The sequence below is a fragment of the Prionailurus bengalensis genome, chromosome C1 (assembly GCF_016509475.1).
Source record: "Prionailurus bengalensis isolate Pbe53 chromosome C1, Fcat_Pben_1.1_paternal_pri, whole genome shotgun sequence".
In the NCBI taxonomy this organism is placed as follows: domain Eukaryota; kingdom Metazoa; phylum Chordata; class Mammalia; order Carnivora; family Felidae; genus Prionailurus; species Prionailurus bengalensis.
In genome coordinates, this window is record NC_057345.1 from 31,177,796 (window position 1) to 31,195,467 (window position 17,672).

The following is a 17,672-nucleotide window of genomic DNA, read 5'->3' on the forward strand; positions in this document are numbered from 1 at the left end:
AAAATCAAAGATGTGCTGGAGGAATGAGTTTCCTATAGATGTCTGCAGTGATAAGACCATTAGAGTAGCCAAGCAAATAAGAAAGTTACCCATTTTTGAATGGGACAGTGTACATATAGATGTGTAATTACTACTGCTGCTTTTAAAATAAAGTTCAGGGTGGCTGGATAGCTCAGTTGGATAAGTGTCCGACTTTGGCTCAGGTCATGATCTCATGGTACGTGGGTTCGAGCCCCTCGTCAAGCTCTACCGACAGCTCAGAGTCTGGATCCTGCTTCCAATTCTGTGTCTCCCCCTCTGTCTCTCTCTCTGTCCCTCTCCTTCTTGTAGTCTCTCTCTCTCTCTTCTCTCTCTCTCAAAAATAAACATTAAAAAATTAAAATAAAATTCATGGGGCACCTGGGTCGCTCAGTCAGTTAAACGTTCGACTTAGGCTCAGGTCATGATCTCAAGGTTCGTGAGTTCGAGCCCTGTGTTGGGCTCTGTGCTGACAGCTTGGAGACTTGAGCCTGCTTCGGATTTTGTTTCTCTCTCTCTATCTCTCTCTCTCTCTCTGCCCCTCCCTCGCTAATGCTGTGTCTCAAAAATAAATATAAAAAAAATTAAAGGTCATACAGGGGTGCCTCTCTCTCTCAAAAGTAAATAAACATTAAACAAATAAAGTTCATACAGGTGAGCCTTAAACCTCCACACAAAGCTTTCACCAAGTATTTGATAGGTTGACCTTTGCTTTCTTAGATCTGAGTTTAATGTATGTTGGGGCACCTGGGTGGCTCAGTCAGTTGTACATCTGACTTCAGCTCAAGTCATGATCTCATGGTTCGTGAGTTTGAGCCCCACCTGCTCGCTGCTATCAGGAAGAGCCCTCTTCCAATCCTCTGTCCCTCTCTCTCTGCCCCTCCCCACCACACTCGCTTACGTGCTCTCTCTCTCGAAATATATGTATAAAAAAATCTTGTACATTTGTGTTTCTTTGATGTAATCTCATGCCTGTTCTCTCCCAGGCTAGACTGTGATATGCCAGGGTCAATGTGTGTGTTGTCCTTAGTATCTGACGAAGACCACATATCCATATATGTTTTATTTAACCGAATTTTGTTGGAAGTAAAAAGTGGTCATGAGAATCACATACTGTGTCTGCAGGAGCCACCTTTAAAGGTGGTCATCCCTTAATGCCACAAAGTTTTCTTTGACTCATTTCCACAATGCCCGAATTCTAGATAACCGTGTGACATACTGACTGGACTTTGGGCCTCCTGATATGCAGAAACCCAGTGTAGTTTAAAGTTCTTGCATGGTAGCTAGATCTCTGCTGAAGTATGTTTCCTACCATTAATAGAACTAAATTTCCTTTCCAGTTTTTATGAATTTGTATATAATTTGTTGACTTGAAGTAGGCAGTGGGCTAATTGGAAGCATCTATACAGTGGAATCATTTTCAGTATATTCTTTAATGGTTGTCCATTTAAAAAAACCGTACCATTATAGTAATTGATATTCGTCCCAGTGCATGTATGATCCAACAGGTTCTGAGTTACTATTTTATTGGTGGTTTCCATTTTCCAGTGTACAGATTTGAATGGATGACATGGTAGCATTTTCATGAGCTGTTTGTTTTGCTTTCAGGCAAATTTGTATATTTGGTTGGGTAATGAGTGGTAGTTTTAAATTGTTGGATCATGGGGCGCCTGGGTGGCGCAGTCGGTTAAGCATCCGACTTCAGCCAGGTCACGATCTCGCGGTCCGGGAGTTCGAGCCCCGCGTCAGGCTCTGGGCTGATGGCTCAGAGCCTGGAGCCTGTTTCCGATTCTGTGTCTCCCTCTCTCTCTGCCCCTCCCCCATTCATGCTCTGTCTCTCTCTGTCCCCAAAAATGAATAAAAAACGTTGAAAAAAATTAAAAAAAAAAAAAAAGAAAAGAAAATCTTTAAAAAAAAATAAATTGTTGGATCATAATTGTGTAAGTATGTTTAAAAACAAAATACCCTTTTTTGATCATGGTTATTTGGAATTAAAATAACTATAGCTTGAAATATTTAATTTGGAATAAATCGGGCCATAAACATTCTGATATATATTTTAAAAGTTATTTGAGGGGCTCCTGAGTGGCTCACCGGTTAAGTGGCCAACTTTTGGTTTCAGCTCAGGTCATGATCTCACGGTTCGTGAGTTCAAGCCCTGCATTGGGCTTTGTGCTGGTAGTACAGAGCCTGCTTGGGATTCTCTCTCTGCCCCTCCTGCACTCCTTCTCTTTCTTTCTCTCTCTCTCTCTCTCCCTCAAAATAAATAGATAAACTTAAAAAAAAATTATTTAAGAGGCTTTAATACTCAACTTGCCACTTACCACTTTATCAGATTTGCCTAACTTTAAACTAATAGCTAGTTGACGTATTTTAGATAGTAGATATTCCTGATGCAGGGCTCAAACTCAGGAACCATGAGATCATATATGACCTGAGCCGAAACCAAGAGTCGGATGCTTAACTGACTGAGCCATCCAGGTGCCCAGCAATCTTGTGAGTTAAAAAAATGAACAGTCACCCCAATTACTTGCCTTGCCAGTAGCTATTTTCAAAGCTGACCTGTCTCAATTTTTTACTTTTCCTGGTTAGAAAAGCAACACTAGTCACCAAAGACAAACACTTAAAGGCATTTTAAGTTAATTTTATTTATCATAGCTCAAATTTGCCATCATTAAATATTAAAAGCTTTAATCATGTATCTTTTAAGGAGTATATTCATTTAGATCTTTGAGGCAAGTTTTGTATGTATATAAGAATTTCACCATATGAGAATCCTAGTTACTTCTTTAAAAATACAATAGGGGTGCCTGGGTGGATCAGTTGGTTGAACAACTAACTCTTGATTTCAGCTGAGGTCATGATATCAGGGTCATGGGATCAAGCCCTGCATTGGGCTTTGTGCTGAACACAGAGCCTGCTTGAAATTATCTGTCTTCCTCTGCCCCTCTCCTGCTCACACACATGCTCTCTAAATTAATTAATTAATTAAATTAAATAAAGTATAATAAAATAAGTTCTGTTAAATATGTTTATTTTCAATCTGTTGAGGTATGTTCGTTTATTAAGCTTTGTATTTGTACCCAGCTGCCTAGAATAGTCTGTTAATAGCAGTAAGATATTAGTGTTCTAAAACTGGCTTGTGAAAATAATACTTTTTTATGAAAATTGTTTAAGAAATAATTACAGTATGTATTGCAGTGTACAGAAAAGAGTCACTTTTTTAAAGTGGTAACATTCTCTTTAGTTTTACTAAGTAACTTCCCTTGCATTCATATTAGTATTTTTATCCTGGACATTTTTGAGTTACTAGTGCTTTTCCTTGAGAATTTTCTCTTGGGGCTCCTGGGTGGCTCAGTCGGTTCAGCGTCAGACTCTTGATTTCGGCTCAGGTCATGATCTCACACAGTTGGTGAGTTCAAGCCTCATGTTGGGCTCTGTGCTGACCGCGTGAAACCTACTTGGGATTGTCTCTGCCACTCCCTGCTCGTGCATTCTGTCTTTTTCTCTCAAAATAAATGAACTTTAAAAAAAAAAAGTTTTTTCTCTTAACCCATTCAGTGCCTTTAATTAACTTGTTCTTTTCAAGCTTTCTTTGTTTCCATAATGAATATTTGTAAGATTCTCGTATTTTAGCTGTTTCTAAAAATGCCATTTTGCTAATTTTATTAGTAATATTTAAACATTCCAAAATGCATGCCTAAGTAGCTTCATGACATTTTAGAGCTAGAAAGGGCCAGGTAAGTGGAGAAGTGTACTGTTAGAATATTTATTAGTTGTATACATTTTGTTAGCAGTGTCGGGATGTCTCATGATCTCTGCCCACTAGGATAGAGTTTAACGATTTTACCAGTTTGAGAGGACCCAATAGGGAATGTAGACAGTTTTTTTTCTTCTAGTTTCTGTTCACTATCAATTTATCTTTACAAACCAAAGTGGGTTGGGGAGGTGGACAGCAAATACCAGTTGCTTTAAATGTTTTACCTTAATCTTTCTTTTTATAGGGAATTGACTCTCTTTTGGAGTAAACTGCAGAGAAGAATTGACCCATCTTTAGACACTTTTTTGGAGCGCTGTCGTCAGTTTGGTGTCATAGCTAAAACACAGCAGCATTTGTTTTGCCTGATTAGAGTTATACAAACAGAAGTGAGTAATTTTGCTTTTTATGATGATTGTCCTAGAACTGAAGAAATGAGTGGGGAGATTACTTCTCAGACAACTCCTTTTAGACGAGGAAAGATTATGGAATTGGACGTACCTAGGTGTTTCTGCAGATTGACCTTTTAGAATCCACAGTTTTCTTAATGGAAGATAGTGATTTAAAGTGACTGGAGGAAGGGAAGATTATGTTTCTGGGCTATATCTACTACCCTATGTTTACTTTTCCTAGAACAGTTTTCTATATTTTATGCAAGCATGTTTGTTTGCATATTAACATAATTATTAACATGAAGAAAATATAACTATATTTTCCTTAAGAATAGAGTAATACATTTTCTAGGTTTTGGAATAATAGAACAGTTCCAGAATTAGCTACACAAAAATTATAATCTGTGCACAACAGGAAACAAGTTAGATATTTTTAGGAAGTAAATATTTCCTAAAATGAAATGAGGTGCTATATATAAAGCCTTGTTTTTTGAGTTGAGCCCTATAGATATATAAGACTATTAGCTTAGAGATTCAGCACAAATCTTATACTGTTCCCTGTTTTTGTTTTGTTTTTAGTATCTGCTCATGACTGAGCTCTCCATATACCCATAGCTGTAATGGCTCATGGGTATGTTTCATGGGCTACTTCTTTGACAACATCCAAGGATTGTTTATACTAAAGCCAAGGCACAGTTGTATCTTTCATACATCCTTTCTCCTTTAATGTAAACATCTATATCCTATACTTTATTTGAAATATGTTGGTCTGGTCTTCTCCAGTGAAGATAGGAAAAGGTAAAACAGTTATTAAAAAGTAAATTCATGGTCAGATATGTTAGGTGATAATTATTTCTAATCACTGTGAATGAAGTTGTATCTCCTGTCACAGAAAGAACATGTTCAAGTAATTACCGAACTTGTGTTATTTTTAAAAATTAGTTTTAGGGGCATCTGAGTGGCTCAGTCAGTTAAGCATCTGACTGGCTCAGGTAATGATCTCGTGGTCTGTGGGTTCGCACCCCACATCGGGCTCTGTGCGGACAGCTCAGAGCCTGGAGCCTACTCCGGATTCTGTGTCTCCCTCTCTGCCCCTCCCTGACTCACACTCTGTCTCTCTCTGTCTCTCAAAAATGAATAAACGTGCCGGGCGCCTAGGTGGGTCAGTTGGTTAAGCATCCGACTTCAGCTCAGGTCATGATATCGCATTCTGTGAGTTCGAGCCCCACATCGGGCTGCGTGCTGACAGCTCAGAGCCTGGAGCCTGCTTCGGATTTTGTGTCTCAGTCTCTCTCTTCCCCTCCCCCACTCGCACTCTGTCTCTCTGTCTCTGTCTCTGTCTCTCTCAAAAATAAACATTATGGAAAGAGCCTAAATGTCCATCAATTGATGAATGGATAAAGAAGTTGTGGTTTATACATACAATGGAATACTACTTGGCAATGAGAAAGAATGAAATCTGGCCTTTTGTAGCAACGTGGATGGAACTGGAGAGTGTTATGCTAAGTGAAATAAGTTATACAGAGACAGACAGATACCATATGTTTTCACTCTTATTTTGATCCTGAGAAACTTAACAGAAGACCATGGGGGAGGGGGGTGGGGGGAAGGTACAGAGAGGGAAGGAGGCAAACCATAAGAGACTCTTAAAAACTGAGAATAAACTGAGGGTTGATGGGGGTTGGGGGAGAGGGGAAATTGGGTGATGGGCATCGAGGAGGGCACCTGTTGGGGTGAACACTGGGTGTTGTATGGAAACCAATTTGACAATAAATTTCATATTTAAAAAAAAATAAACATTAAAACATTTTTTCATTAGTTTTAGAATTGGCCTTTAAAAAGTTTTATTTTGGGGGCGCCTGGGTGGCTCAGTCGGTTGAGCGTCCGACTTCGGCTCAGATCATGATCTCACGGTCCGTGAGTTCAAGCCCTACATCAGGCTCCGTGCTGACAGCTCAGAGCCCGGAGCCTGCTTCAGATTCTGTGTCTCCCTCTATCTCTGACCCTCCCCTGTTCATGCTCTGTCTCTCCCTGTCTCAAAAATAAATAAACACTAAAAAAAATTTTTTTAAGTTTTATTTTGTAAGTTTTAAGGAGAGTATTAGTTTTCTATTGCTGCATAACAAATTACCACAAACCTAGCACTTAAAACAACACCCAATTGTTAGCTCAGTTTTGTAGGACACAGTGTAGCACAGTGTGGCCAAGTTTGTTGCTCAGAGTATCAAGAAGGTGGAATCAAGGTTTTTGCCAGCTTGTGTTCTTATCTGGAAACTCTGTGGAAAATCTACTTCTAAGCTCATTCTTGTTGACAGAATTCTCTTCCTTTCAGTTGTAAGACTAAAGCCCTCATTTTTTGCCGGCTGCCAGCTGCAGCCTGTTTTCAGCTACTAGAAGCCATCCTCATTCCATACCTGCATTTTTAAGCCAGCAGACATTTAAGAAATTCTCCTAATTTGAATCTGACCTTCTCTAAATCTGATTTCCAGACACCTAGATGTAGAGGGCTTGAATGATTAGGTCAGGCCCACCTAGGTAATCCACCTGTTTTAAGATCAATTGATTTGGGGCCTTTATTACACCCACAAAGTCCTTTTTCCCATATGACATAATCATAGGAATTATACTTACAGGATCCACTTACCCTTGAATGGAGGAGATTATACAAAAGTGAGGGTCATTTTGGAATTCTGCTTACCTCAAGGAACCACAGAAAATGGGAAAGCTGCTAGAGGACTAGGGAAAGTGGGTTTCTGAGGCATTTGGCTGGCTCACTTGGTAGAGCATGTGACTTGTTCTTGGAGTTGTGAGTTCATAGAGATTACTTTAAAAAAAAAAAAAGTGGGTTTCTGACACAGACCAAGGAATTTGCTGTCCACCTACATAACCAGACCCATTCCTCTTTAATCCTCATTTCAGGTACTTTCCACTATAATCATTCATGATAACTGGCCTAAAGGGTAGAAAAGATGTGGACTGGTAGGTGGAAGGCAGTGAGTGGAGAATTCCCTTCAAATTGAGAGACTCACCTCTGGGTTTTTAAAGAGGGATGGATCTAACCTGTATCCGTTAGGATCTAGTTCTGCCGCGAGTAGTAGATATCCCACAATAGTAGTGCTCTAAAGAAAGTGGAAACTTTTCCTTTTCTCATGTAGGTAGATAATCCAGGCAGACAGGCCAAGGTTGCTTTTAGTGGTTCCACGTATCAGAAACCCAGGTTCCTTTTTGTCTGCCATCAACACATAGTTTCCGTCTCATGTTCTAAAAGCTGACTATTCCAATCCTAGCTATCATGTCCATTCCTGATAGCAGGGCACTGGGAGTGGGGAGGCAAACCACACCATGATAACACCTTTTCCTCATCCCCTCTAATACACACAGCCCCATCTAGCTGCAAGGGAGACAGGAGATATATTTATTATTTCAGGTTACTTTGTAACCAGATAGAAACCAGGCATTCTGTTTTTGTAGCAGAAGAGGCAAAGGATATTGGGAGACAGCTTATAACCATTGACTTAGTCCTTGGGATGGAACAGGTTAATGATGCTAAAAAGCTTGTGTGGGCATTAGGTCTTTTGCAGAAGGCAACAGTGTATAATGGAGAGGGCCTTGTGATAGTACCTCTTTATTTTCTGGGCTTCCATTTTCTATAAATGAAGAGCTTAAACCAGATCATTTAAAGGTGCTTAGGGACATCTGGGTGGCTCAGTTGGTTGTGTCTGATCTTGATTTCAGCTCAGGTCATGATCCCAGGGTCATGGGATTGAGCCCCACATCGGGGTCTGTGCTGTACGTGGAGCCTGCTTGGGATTCTCTCTCTCTCCCTCTCTCCGCTCCCCCACTCCTTTACGTGCATGCCGTCTCTCTAATTCATTACTTAATTGGTTAAAAAAATAAAGGTGCTTAGAGTTGTTAGACTTTAAAAATAGTATGAATGAAGGTAGATGAGGTTATATTTTGAAGTGGAAGTTAAAGAAGAGGGCAACATTCAAGAAACTTGAATCCAGTTTATTTGGCCATATGGCCCTTTTTTTGGTGGAACATCTAGTGCTTACTGTTTTGCAAAACATGACTTTGTCTATTTTAATTCCTTCTCTTTAGTAATAGAGAAGCTGAAAATTAGAGGTGTATGACTTGTAAAGATTGTAAACCTAGTTGCAGCAGAGTCAGGACTGGACCATGGGTATCTTGACAAATTGCGTAATGTGATATGATTATCATTTGTAAATCAGAGCACAGAGGTCTTGGAGGGTCAGGTAAGTTTTAAAATAATTCATAGGTTCTCAACAAGTTATTATTCTTTTTGGAAGAGTGAGATAAACTGCAAAGAATATTCTTTTTTTTTTTTTATGTTTATTTTGAGAGAAAGTGCATTAGCAGGGGAGGGAGGGAGACAGACAGAGAGGGAATCTTAATCAGGCTCCACCCTCAGCGTGGAGCCGGACGCAGGACTTGATCCCACAAACCGTGAGATCATGACCTGAGCTGAAATCAAGAGTCGGATGCTTAACCAACTGAGCTACCCAGGCTCCGTCCATTCTTTCTTAAATAGCCCAATCTAGATGAAATGGTAAAATGTACAAAATCACTAAGAGCACTTTTCAAAAAAACAGACTTTATACCATTATGCATTCTAAACAGATATACCAAGAAGTTACTTGTTAAAAGAGTAGTGAATAAATTATAGGATATGAAATGTGGAACTGAATTTTGAAGATAAGACTAAATTGATTTTAAACCAGGTAGCTGGGACAAAGAGTGGCAGACATAGTGTATGAAGAGCACATAGGATATAGCCATATCAAGCTTTGGAATTCATAAAGGTTGTAAACTGGTTAAGAACTCAGGTTATGCACAAAGATAGCTTTAAGTTCAAATCCTTGTTCCTTTGCTCACTAGCTGGTGACTTTGGGCAGTTAACCTTCCGAGCCTTGGTTTCTTATCTATAAAATGAGGATAATGTGGGAAAATAGTATTTGGAGTAGTGTCTAGACTGTAGTAAGGTTTCAGGGATGCCTGGGTGGCTCAGTCAGTTAAGCATCTGACTTCTGCTCAGGTCATGATCTTGTGGTTCATGGGTTTGAGCCCCGTGTCGGGCTCTGTGCCGACAGCTCAGAGCTTGGAGCCTGCTTTGGATTCTGTCTCCCTGTCTCTCTGCCCTCCCCCCCTCAAAAATTAACAAACATTAAAAAAAATTTTTTTTTAATAAAAAAAAATGTAGTAAGGGTAGGGTTCTGTAAATTGATGATAGTTGTTTCTCTGTGTTCCTAGAACTTAGAATGAATGATGCTCAACACAGTATAATTGCTTAACAAATTGATTATCAATTTGAAGAGTAGAGTTTATCCTGTTATTTTACATGGTATTCTGTTGAATACTAACTATGTGCCAGCAATGTAGTAATCACTTTATATTGCTTATTTCATTTTTATAACAATGTTAGGAGGAAAATCTAATGTTACCACTACTGTTTCCATTTTATAGATGAGGCAGCTACAGCTTAGGAATTAAGAACTTGTCACTGCAGTGAAGCTGGGTTCAAAAGCAGTAAAAGTCTGACTCAAAAATCTATACCATTGGGGCACCTGGCTGGCTCAGTCTATAGAGCATGCAATTCTTGATCTCGGGGTCATCAGTTCGAGCCCCTAATTTTAGGCATAGAAATTACTTTTAAAAAACTTTTATGTTTTGCATTTTAAGCCACTCTGCCATACAATCCTACTTTTCTTTGCTCCTAGCATTTTCATATTCCATTTCAGCCTCTCACGTAAGTCATCTTCTTGTATGCCTTGTATCATATATGACCAGATCTTTTTCCTGATTTTTTTTTTTTAATGTTTACTTATTTTTGAGAGAGAGCTCAAGCCAGGGAGGGACAGGTGGAGGGGGAGGAGGCAGAGGATCTGAAGCGAGCTCTGCACTGACAGCAGTGAGCCCATCGTAGGGCTCGAATTCACAAACTGTGAGATCATCACCTGAGCCAGAGTCAGACACCCAACCGAGTACCCAGGCACTATAGAAAGAATTTTAAGTTCTTGTTGTTTTTCCCATGGGAAGCTTGAGATTGAGTATACCTATAGCTATAAAGTACTAATTCTTTTAGGAGAAAAGAGGGAGAATCATTTCAACCTTGAGATTGTGAAAACACGCAGCTGTTCATGACAGTTGAATTTCTTAAATCGAGTTTTATACAGCTGTTTCCTTTTTCACCCATTTATTTAAGCCCTGTCCTTCTTAACCAGCTTAAGACAATTCTTTTTTTGAATCCTTCAGTGACCTTACTTATCCTGATTTCCTTTGAATTCATGTACCTTTATTATTTATACATTTGGCATATAAATAAATTCCTTGAGGGTTAGACAGTGCTTTAATAGGCAGTGTCTTGTAAAGTTGGACACTATAAATGTACATTGTAACGTCTAATCCAGTCCTTTCTTTGCTTGTTGAGGCGAAAAGAATTGGAGCACCTGAGTGGCTCAGTCGGTTAAGTGTTCATCTTCGACTCAGATCATCATCTCAAGGCTCGTGGGTCTAAGCCCCAGGTTGGGCTTTTAAGCTGACTGCTCAGAGCCTGGAGCCTGCTTTGGATTCTGTGTCTTCCTCTCTCTCTGCCTGCCCCTCCCCCACTCATGCTCGCTCTCGCTCTTTCTCAAAAATAAATCATTTTAAAAATTAAAAAGGAGAAGGATCTAAATGTAACTTGGAGGAAGAAAGTTTAAAGATAAATTTAAGAACACTAAAAGGTTCGAGAAGTATGTATCTTACCAGTGAAAGTTAGGTAATACTTCATAATGAAAAAGTAATAACTCCCCCCCCCCACCACCCCTGTTTGTCTTACAGGCACAAGACGCTGGTCTCGGAGTGTCAATTTTACTATGTGTTAGAGCTCTTCAACTCAGATCAAGCGAGGATGAGGAAATGAAGGCATCAGTTTGCAAAACAATTGCTTGTCTTTTACCAGAAGATTTAGAGGTCAGACGAGCCTGTCAGCTTACAGAATTCTTAATTGAACCTAGTTTGGATGGATTTAATATGTTGGAAGAACTGTATCTGCAACCAGATCAAAAATTTGATGAAGAAAATGCACCAGTTCCAAATTCTCTCCGATGTGAGCTCTTACTAGCTTTAAAGGCCCACTGGCCTTTTGATCCTGAATTTTGGGACTGGAAAACTTTAAAACGACACTGCCACCAACTGCTAGGACAAGAGGCCTCAGATTCTGATGATGATCTAAGTGGCTATGAAATGTCTATTAATGACACAGACGTTTTAGAGTCATTTCTCAGTGACTATGAGGAAGGTAAAGAAGATAAACAATATAGAAGAAGAGATTTGACAGATCAGCATAAGGAGAAAAGAGACAAAAAACCCATTGGTTCTTCTGAAAGATACCAGAGGTGGCTTCAGTATAAATTTTTCTGTTTGTTATGTAAGCGGGAATGTATAGAGGCCAGGATTCTTCATCATTCTAAGATGCATATGGAAGATGGAATTTACACCTGTCCAGTTTGTATTAAAAAATTCAAGAGAAAAGAAATTTTTGTTCCTCATGTGATGGAGCATGTTAAAATGCCACCAAGCAGAAGGGACCGTTCTAGAAAGAAATTACTGTTGAAAGGCTCTCAGAAGGGAATTTGTCCCAAGAGCCCCTCTGCAACCCTGGAGCAAAACCAATCATTGGATGAACAAGCCAAAGGAGAGTCTCACGAATACGTCACATTCAGCAAATTAGAAGATTGCCACCTGCAAGACAGAGATTTGTACCCATGTCCTGGCACAGACTGTTCCCGAGTATTTAAGCAGTTTAAATACTTAAGTGTGCATCTTAAAGCTGAACACCAAAATAATGATGAAAATGCCAAGCACTACTTGGATATGAAAAATAGAAGAGAGAAGTGTACTTATTGTCGACGACATTTCATGTCTGCTTTTCACCTGCGGGAGCATGAACAAGTGCATTGTGGTCCTCAACCTTATATGTGTGTATCTATAGATTGCTATGCAAGGTTCGGATCAGTGAATGAACTACTTAACCATAAACAAAAACATGATGATCTGCGTTATAAATGTGAATTAAATGGCTGTAATATTGTTTTCAGTGACTTAGGACAGCTTTACCACCATGAAGCACAACACTTTAGGGATGCATCTTACACATGCAACTTTGTTGGCTGTAAAAAATTCTATTATTCCAAAATTGAATACCAGGATCACCTCTCAATGCATAATGTTGAAAGTTCAAATGGAGATGTGAAGAAATCGGTGAAACTTGAGGAGGCTGCACCAGGTGAAAAGCAAGATTGTATTGATCAGCCCCATCTACTTGACCAAACTGATAAATCACATTTACCCGAGGATCTTCTTTTCTGTGCCGGATCAGCAAGTTCTCAAATAGAAACTGCAGAAAATCTGAAAGAAAACAGTGACAGTAATTCTAGTGATCAGTTAAGTCATAGCTCTTCAGCTTCCATGAATGAAGAGTTAATTGATACACTGGATCACTCGGAAATGCAGGATATATTATTATCTCATGAGAAAGTCTTTGTGCCCTCCAATTTAAAAGAGAAATGTTCCAATGTGGCAGTTTGCTTTGATGGGACTAAGTTCACCTGTGGTTTTGATGGCTGTGGTTCCACATACAAAAATGCAAGAGGGATGCAAAAGCATCTCCGCAAGGTCCATCCGTACCACTTCAAACCCAAAAAGATAAAGACAAAAGATCTCTTTCCCTGTGGGGGTAATGAACACAATCAAGCAACTGAAAAGTTTGATGCAGAACCTAAACCCAGTTCAGATACAAACAGTGACTCCCCAGATGAAGGTCTAGACCACAATATTCATACTAAATGCAAACGAGAATATCAAGGTTATTCCTCAGAAGCTTCTATCTGTGCTTCTAAGAGGCCGTGTACAGAGGATACCATGTTGGAACTTCTGTTACGCTTGAAACATTTAAGCTTGAAAAACTCAATAACGCATGGATCATTCTCAGGGTCATTGCAGGGGTACCCATCCAGTGGTGCTAAGTCTCTTCAGTCGGTTTCACCTACTATCTCCGACCTTAATTTTCAGAATCAAGACGAGAATATGCCAAGTCAGTACCTTGCACAGTTGGCAGCTAAGCCTTTTTTCTGTGAGCTTCAAGGATGCAAATATGAATTTGTGACCAGAGAGGCTTTGTTAATGCATTATCTTAAAAAACACAATTACTCAAAAGAAAAAGTCCTTCAGTTAACCATGTTTCAACATCGGTATTCCCCATTCCAGTGTCATATTTGCCAAAGGTCATTTACAAGAAAAACACACCTTCGGATTCATTATAAAAATAAACATCAAATTGGCAGTGACAGAGTCACTCACAAACTACTAGATAATGAAAAATGTGATCATGAAGGCCCATGCTCAGTAGACAGATTGAAAGGTGATTGCTCTACAGAACTTGGTGGTGACCCCAGCAGTAACTCTGAGAAGCCACACTGTCACTCTAAAAAGGATGAATGCAGTTCAGAAACAGATTTGGAGTCGTCTTGTGAAGAAACAGAAAGTAAAACATCTGATATTTCATCACCCATGGGTAGCCATAGAGAAGAACGAGAAGGACGAGAGGGAAGAGGTAGCAGGAGGACTGTTGCTAAAGGAAACCTCTGCTATATTTTGAATAAGTACCACAAACCATTCCATTGTATCCATAAAACTTGCAACTCCTCCTTCACTAATCTAAAAGGCTTGATTCGTCATTACAGAACTGTACATCAGTACAACAAAGAACAATTATGTTTAGAAAAAGACAAAGCAAGAACCAAAAGGGAACTTGTCAAATGTAAAAAGATATTTGCTTGCAAATACAAGGAATGTAACAAACGCTTCCTCTGTTCCAAAGCTCTTGCTAAGCACTGTAGTGACTCTCATAACCTAGATCATATTGAAGAGCCTAAAGTGCTTTCTGAAGCTGAATCTGCAGCAAGGTTTTCCTGTAACCAGCCTCAGTGCCCTGCTGTTTTTTATACATTCAGCAAGTTGAAGCACCACTTGATGGAACAGCATAATATTGAAGGAGAAATACATTCAGAATATGAAATTCATTGTGATCTTAATGGCTGTGGCCAGATTTTCACCCATCGCAGTAATTATTCTCAACATGTATATTACCGACATAAGGACTATTACGATGATCTATTTAGAAGTCAGAAGGTGGCAAATGAAAGGCTACTGAGGAGTGAAAAGGTGTGTCCGACAGCTCTCACTCAGGGGCATGAACATCAGACTACCAGGAGATCATTTAATGCTAAGGCTAAAAAATGTAGTTTAATCAAAGAAAAGAAGGCTCCGATTAGTTTTAAAACAAGAGCTGAAGCCCTCCATATGTGTGTGGAACAGTCTGAGCACACACAGTACCCCTGCATGGTTCAAGGATGCTTATCTGTGGTGAAGTTGGAAAGCAGCATAGTGAGGCATTATAAACGCACCCATCAGATGAGTAGTGCCTACTTAGAGCAACAGATGGAAAACCTGGTCGTTTGTGTGAAGTATGGTACCAAAATTAAGGAGGAGCCCCCTTCTGAAGCAGAGCCCTATATAAAGAAAGAAGAAAATAGCTGTGAATCAGAGCACACAAAGCACGGCCATTCCCCAGGTGACAGCGTGCCTGTCCAGAACACAGATTCCCTTCATCCAGGCGAAAGGGATGGAGGTCAGAAAGGATGTACAGAAAGCAAACCAGTTTTTGATGCAGATACTCTCCTCTACAGAGGAACTTTGAAATGTAACCATAGTTCAGAAACCACTTCTTTGGAACAATGTAATATAGTTCAGCCTCCTCCTTGTAAAATAGAAAATTCCATACCTAATCCTAGTGGGACTGAGAGTGGGACTTACTTCACGAGTTTCCAGCTGCCTTTACCAAGGATCAAAGACTCAGAAACTGGGCAGCCAAGTTCAGGGCAAGAAAACACTGTAAAAAATTCAACCCCTGTTCCAAAAGAGAATTTTAGGAAACATCCACAGCCCAGGTCATTTGATTTGAAGACTTATAAACCTATGGGATTTGAATCTTCATTTCTGAAATTTATTCAGGAAAGTGAAGAGAAAGAAGACGATTTTGATGATTGGGAACCTTCGGAGCACTTAACATTAAATAATTCTTCACAACCCAGTAATGACTTAACAGGGAGTGTTATGGCAAATAATATGGTGAATGACAATGACCCTGAAGTTGACATACCTCATTCTTCCAGTGACTCTGCAATTCATGAGAACCTGACTGCAATCCCACCTTTGATAGTAGCTGAGACAACAACAGTTCCTTCCTTGGAAAACCTGAGGGTTGTATTGGACAAAGCATTAACAGACTGTGGAGAGCTTGCCTTAAAACAGCTTCATTATCTTCGGCCAGTGGTTGTCCTTGAAAGATCTAAGTTTTCCACACCAATTTTAGACTTGTTTCCAACAAAAAAGACAGATGAGCTTTGTGTAGGAAGTTCCTAAATAGCAATTTTGTTTTAGAAACAGACTGGCTCCAACACTGCAACATGGGGACAATTGCCAATTTGAACAAAGGCTGCAAACCAGCCACACCATTGTTTAGGGTAGAATAGGCTGTGTATTTACATGAATGTATAATATCTATGTCAGCAGTATTGGCTGAGTCCATTAGCTCTCCAGTTGGTTTATTGATTGGGGTTTTTTGTTTTTGTTTTTGTTTATTAAAAAAAGAAATGGAACTGTACTCTTGTTTGGTGCTAATTAATACATCAAAATATATTGGGGCTTCCTTTTTCAAATTAAGTGTGCATGATTGTATATGGAACAAATACTAAGATCCCAGGGTGGGAGGGCTAGGGAAAGGGATATGGAGTTCTTACTTGACTTGAATGTGCACCTGAGGGTGCTTTGTGTAATATATTGTACACTACAGCATCTTATATTTTTTGAGTTGAGTTTCAATAAATTACAATTTTTCACCCATTTCTTGTTTACTCATAATGAGTTTTCATACCATACACTAACTGAAACTGCACTGGGCATTTTCTGGAATGTGCACTTATATTTTACCCCAGTAGTTTCTCATTTCTTATTAACCAAACAATTCAGATCAAGTTTCTTTCTGAATGACTGTTGTCATAAAGTTTTTGTGTAGAGAAAATTCTGAAATTGAGTAATTAGCTCTGAGGGTCAAGATAGCTCCCAAAAGAGGATGCCCGGCAGCTGTCCAGATAGAAAGAATACCAAGGAGAACATGAAGGGCATAGATGGATGCAGTCATGTTTCCAGGGACCTACAAAGAATGTGGTAGGCTGCAATGAAAGGGAAGCACTGGGGTGGATGAGATGACTGTAGAGATCGATGGGCAAGGACCCAACCATGAATGCTATTGAGTTTGGACTCGAGTCCTTAGGCAGCTGAGAGGCTTTAAAGGATTTGAACAAAATAACGACGTTAATTGCAATGTTAAATTAATAACAATTTGTAGATGTCTTAAAATGATTGTGATTTGAGAGGCTGAGAATGGAAACAGTAGATATTAAGACTGTTGAAGTAACTGAGGCAAACCTGATGAGAGTTTATACTATCAGTTGGAGCACAAGGAAGAGGAGATGAAATTTAAAGAGAGGGTTGGATGGTAAAAAAAAACGTTTTGAGCAAAACCGATTTAGTAGTGATGCGTCCAGTTGAGGTTGGAATACAAAAGGAAGAAATGAATTTTGGGGAAGAGGATGGAAAGCCAAGGTGAGCTTGGTCTTTGGATGTGTTGAACCTCAGTGGACTATGAGCCCTGTATGTCTAATGACAAAGCAGTGTGTTCTTATAAATACAGCAGCTTTATTCTCTGTTCTTGTGAAGTTCTCAGTGAGTTTCATCAGCTAGCAATGAAGTGACTCAGACACTCCTAATATCCCTTTCTTATGTCTGTCGTTAGGATTTTAAGACCTTTTCTCTGACCCCTAAAACCCATACACACACACATGGACACACAATGCCTAAGTGCTTTCTTGGTTCAGATCCTAGTAGGTAACCATAGGGTTCTCAAATAAGCATCTGTTGAAAGAAAAAAATGGCAAAAACAGTGGACAGTGGAACATCTTAGAGGCTGAGGCTACTACTGACTCCTTGGGACCTTTAGCTAATTTCTGTGGGCTTCAGTTTCCTCACCTATAAAGTGAAGAGGTATGGGATATTTTGACAGGTCACTTTCTGTGATCTGAGCATGAGAAACAGCTGGCGGCTTCATTTTTAGCCCAGAACAAGAGAAGATTGCTAATTTGCTTAAGACTGAACTACATCCATTCGACCACTCCTAATTTCTACCCCCAGAAAGGGCCAAGTAGGTCCGTTTGTAGTGGAACCAAACCCTAGTTGAACGCTATTGAAAGTTTGCTTCAAGTACAAGCCTAAATGGTTCATCCTAAGATTATTTTCTGTTCCAGTTGGAGCATCTTTATTTGACTTTTTAATAAGACCACGTTTTATGTCAAACCCAGCATGTGTAGTTCTATGATAATACAGAA

General features: G+C 39.5%; 1 protein-coding gene across 1 annotated transcript in view; it reads left to right on the top strand.

The window, feature by feature from the left end:
- The window catches only part of RLF (RLF zinc finger), an 86,034-nt gene extending 69,903 nt beyond the window's left edge, over window positions 1-16,131 (top strand). Inside the window, exons 7-8 of the mRNA XM_043578719.1 lie at window positions 4,023-4,164; window positions 11,008-16,131. Of these exons, the coding sequence (XP_043434654.1) occupies window positions 4,023-4,164; window positions 11,008-15,651 (4,786 nt within the window). The 3' untranslated portion in view covers window positions 15,652-16,131. The remainder of the gene's footprint in view (window positions 1-4,022; window positions 4,165-11,007) is intronic.
- The last annotated feature ends 1,541 nt before the right edge of the window (window positions 16,132-17,672 follow it).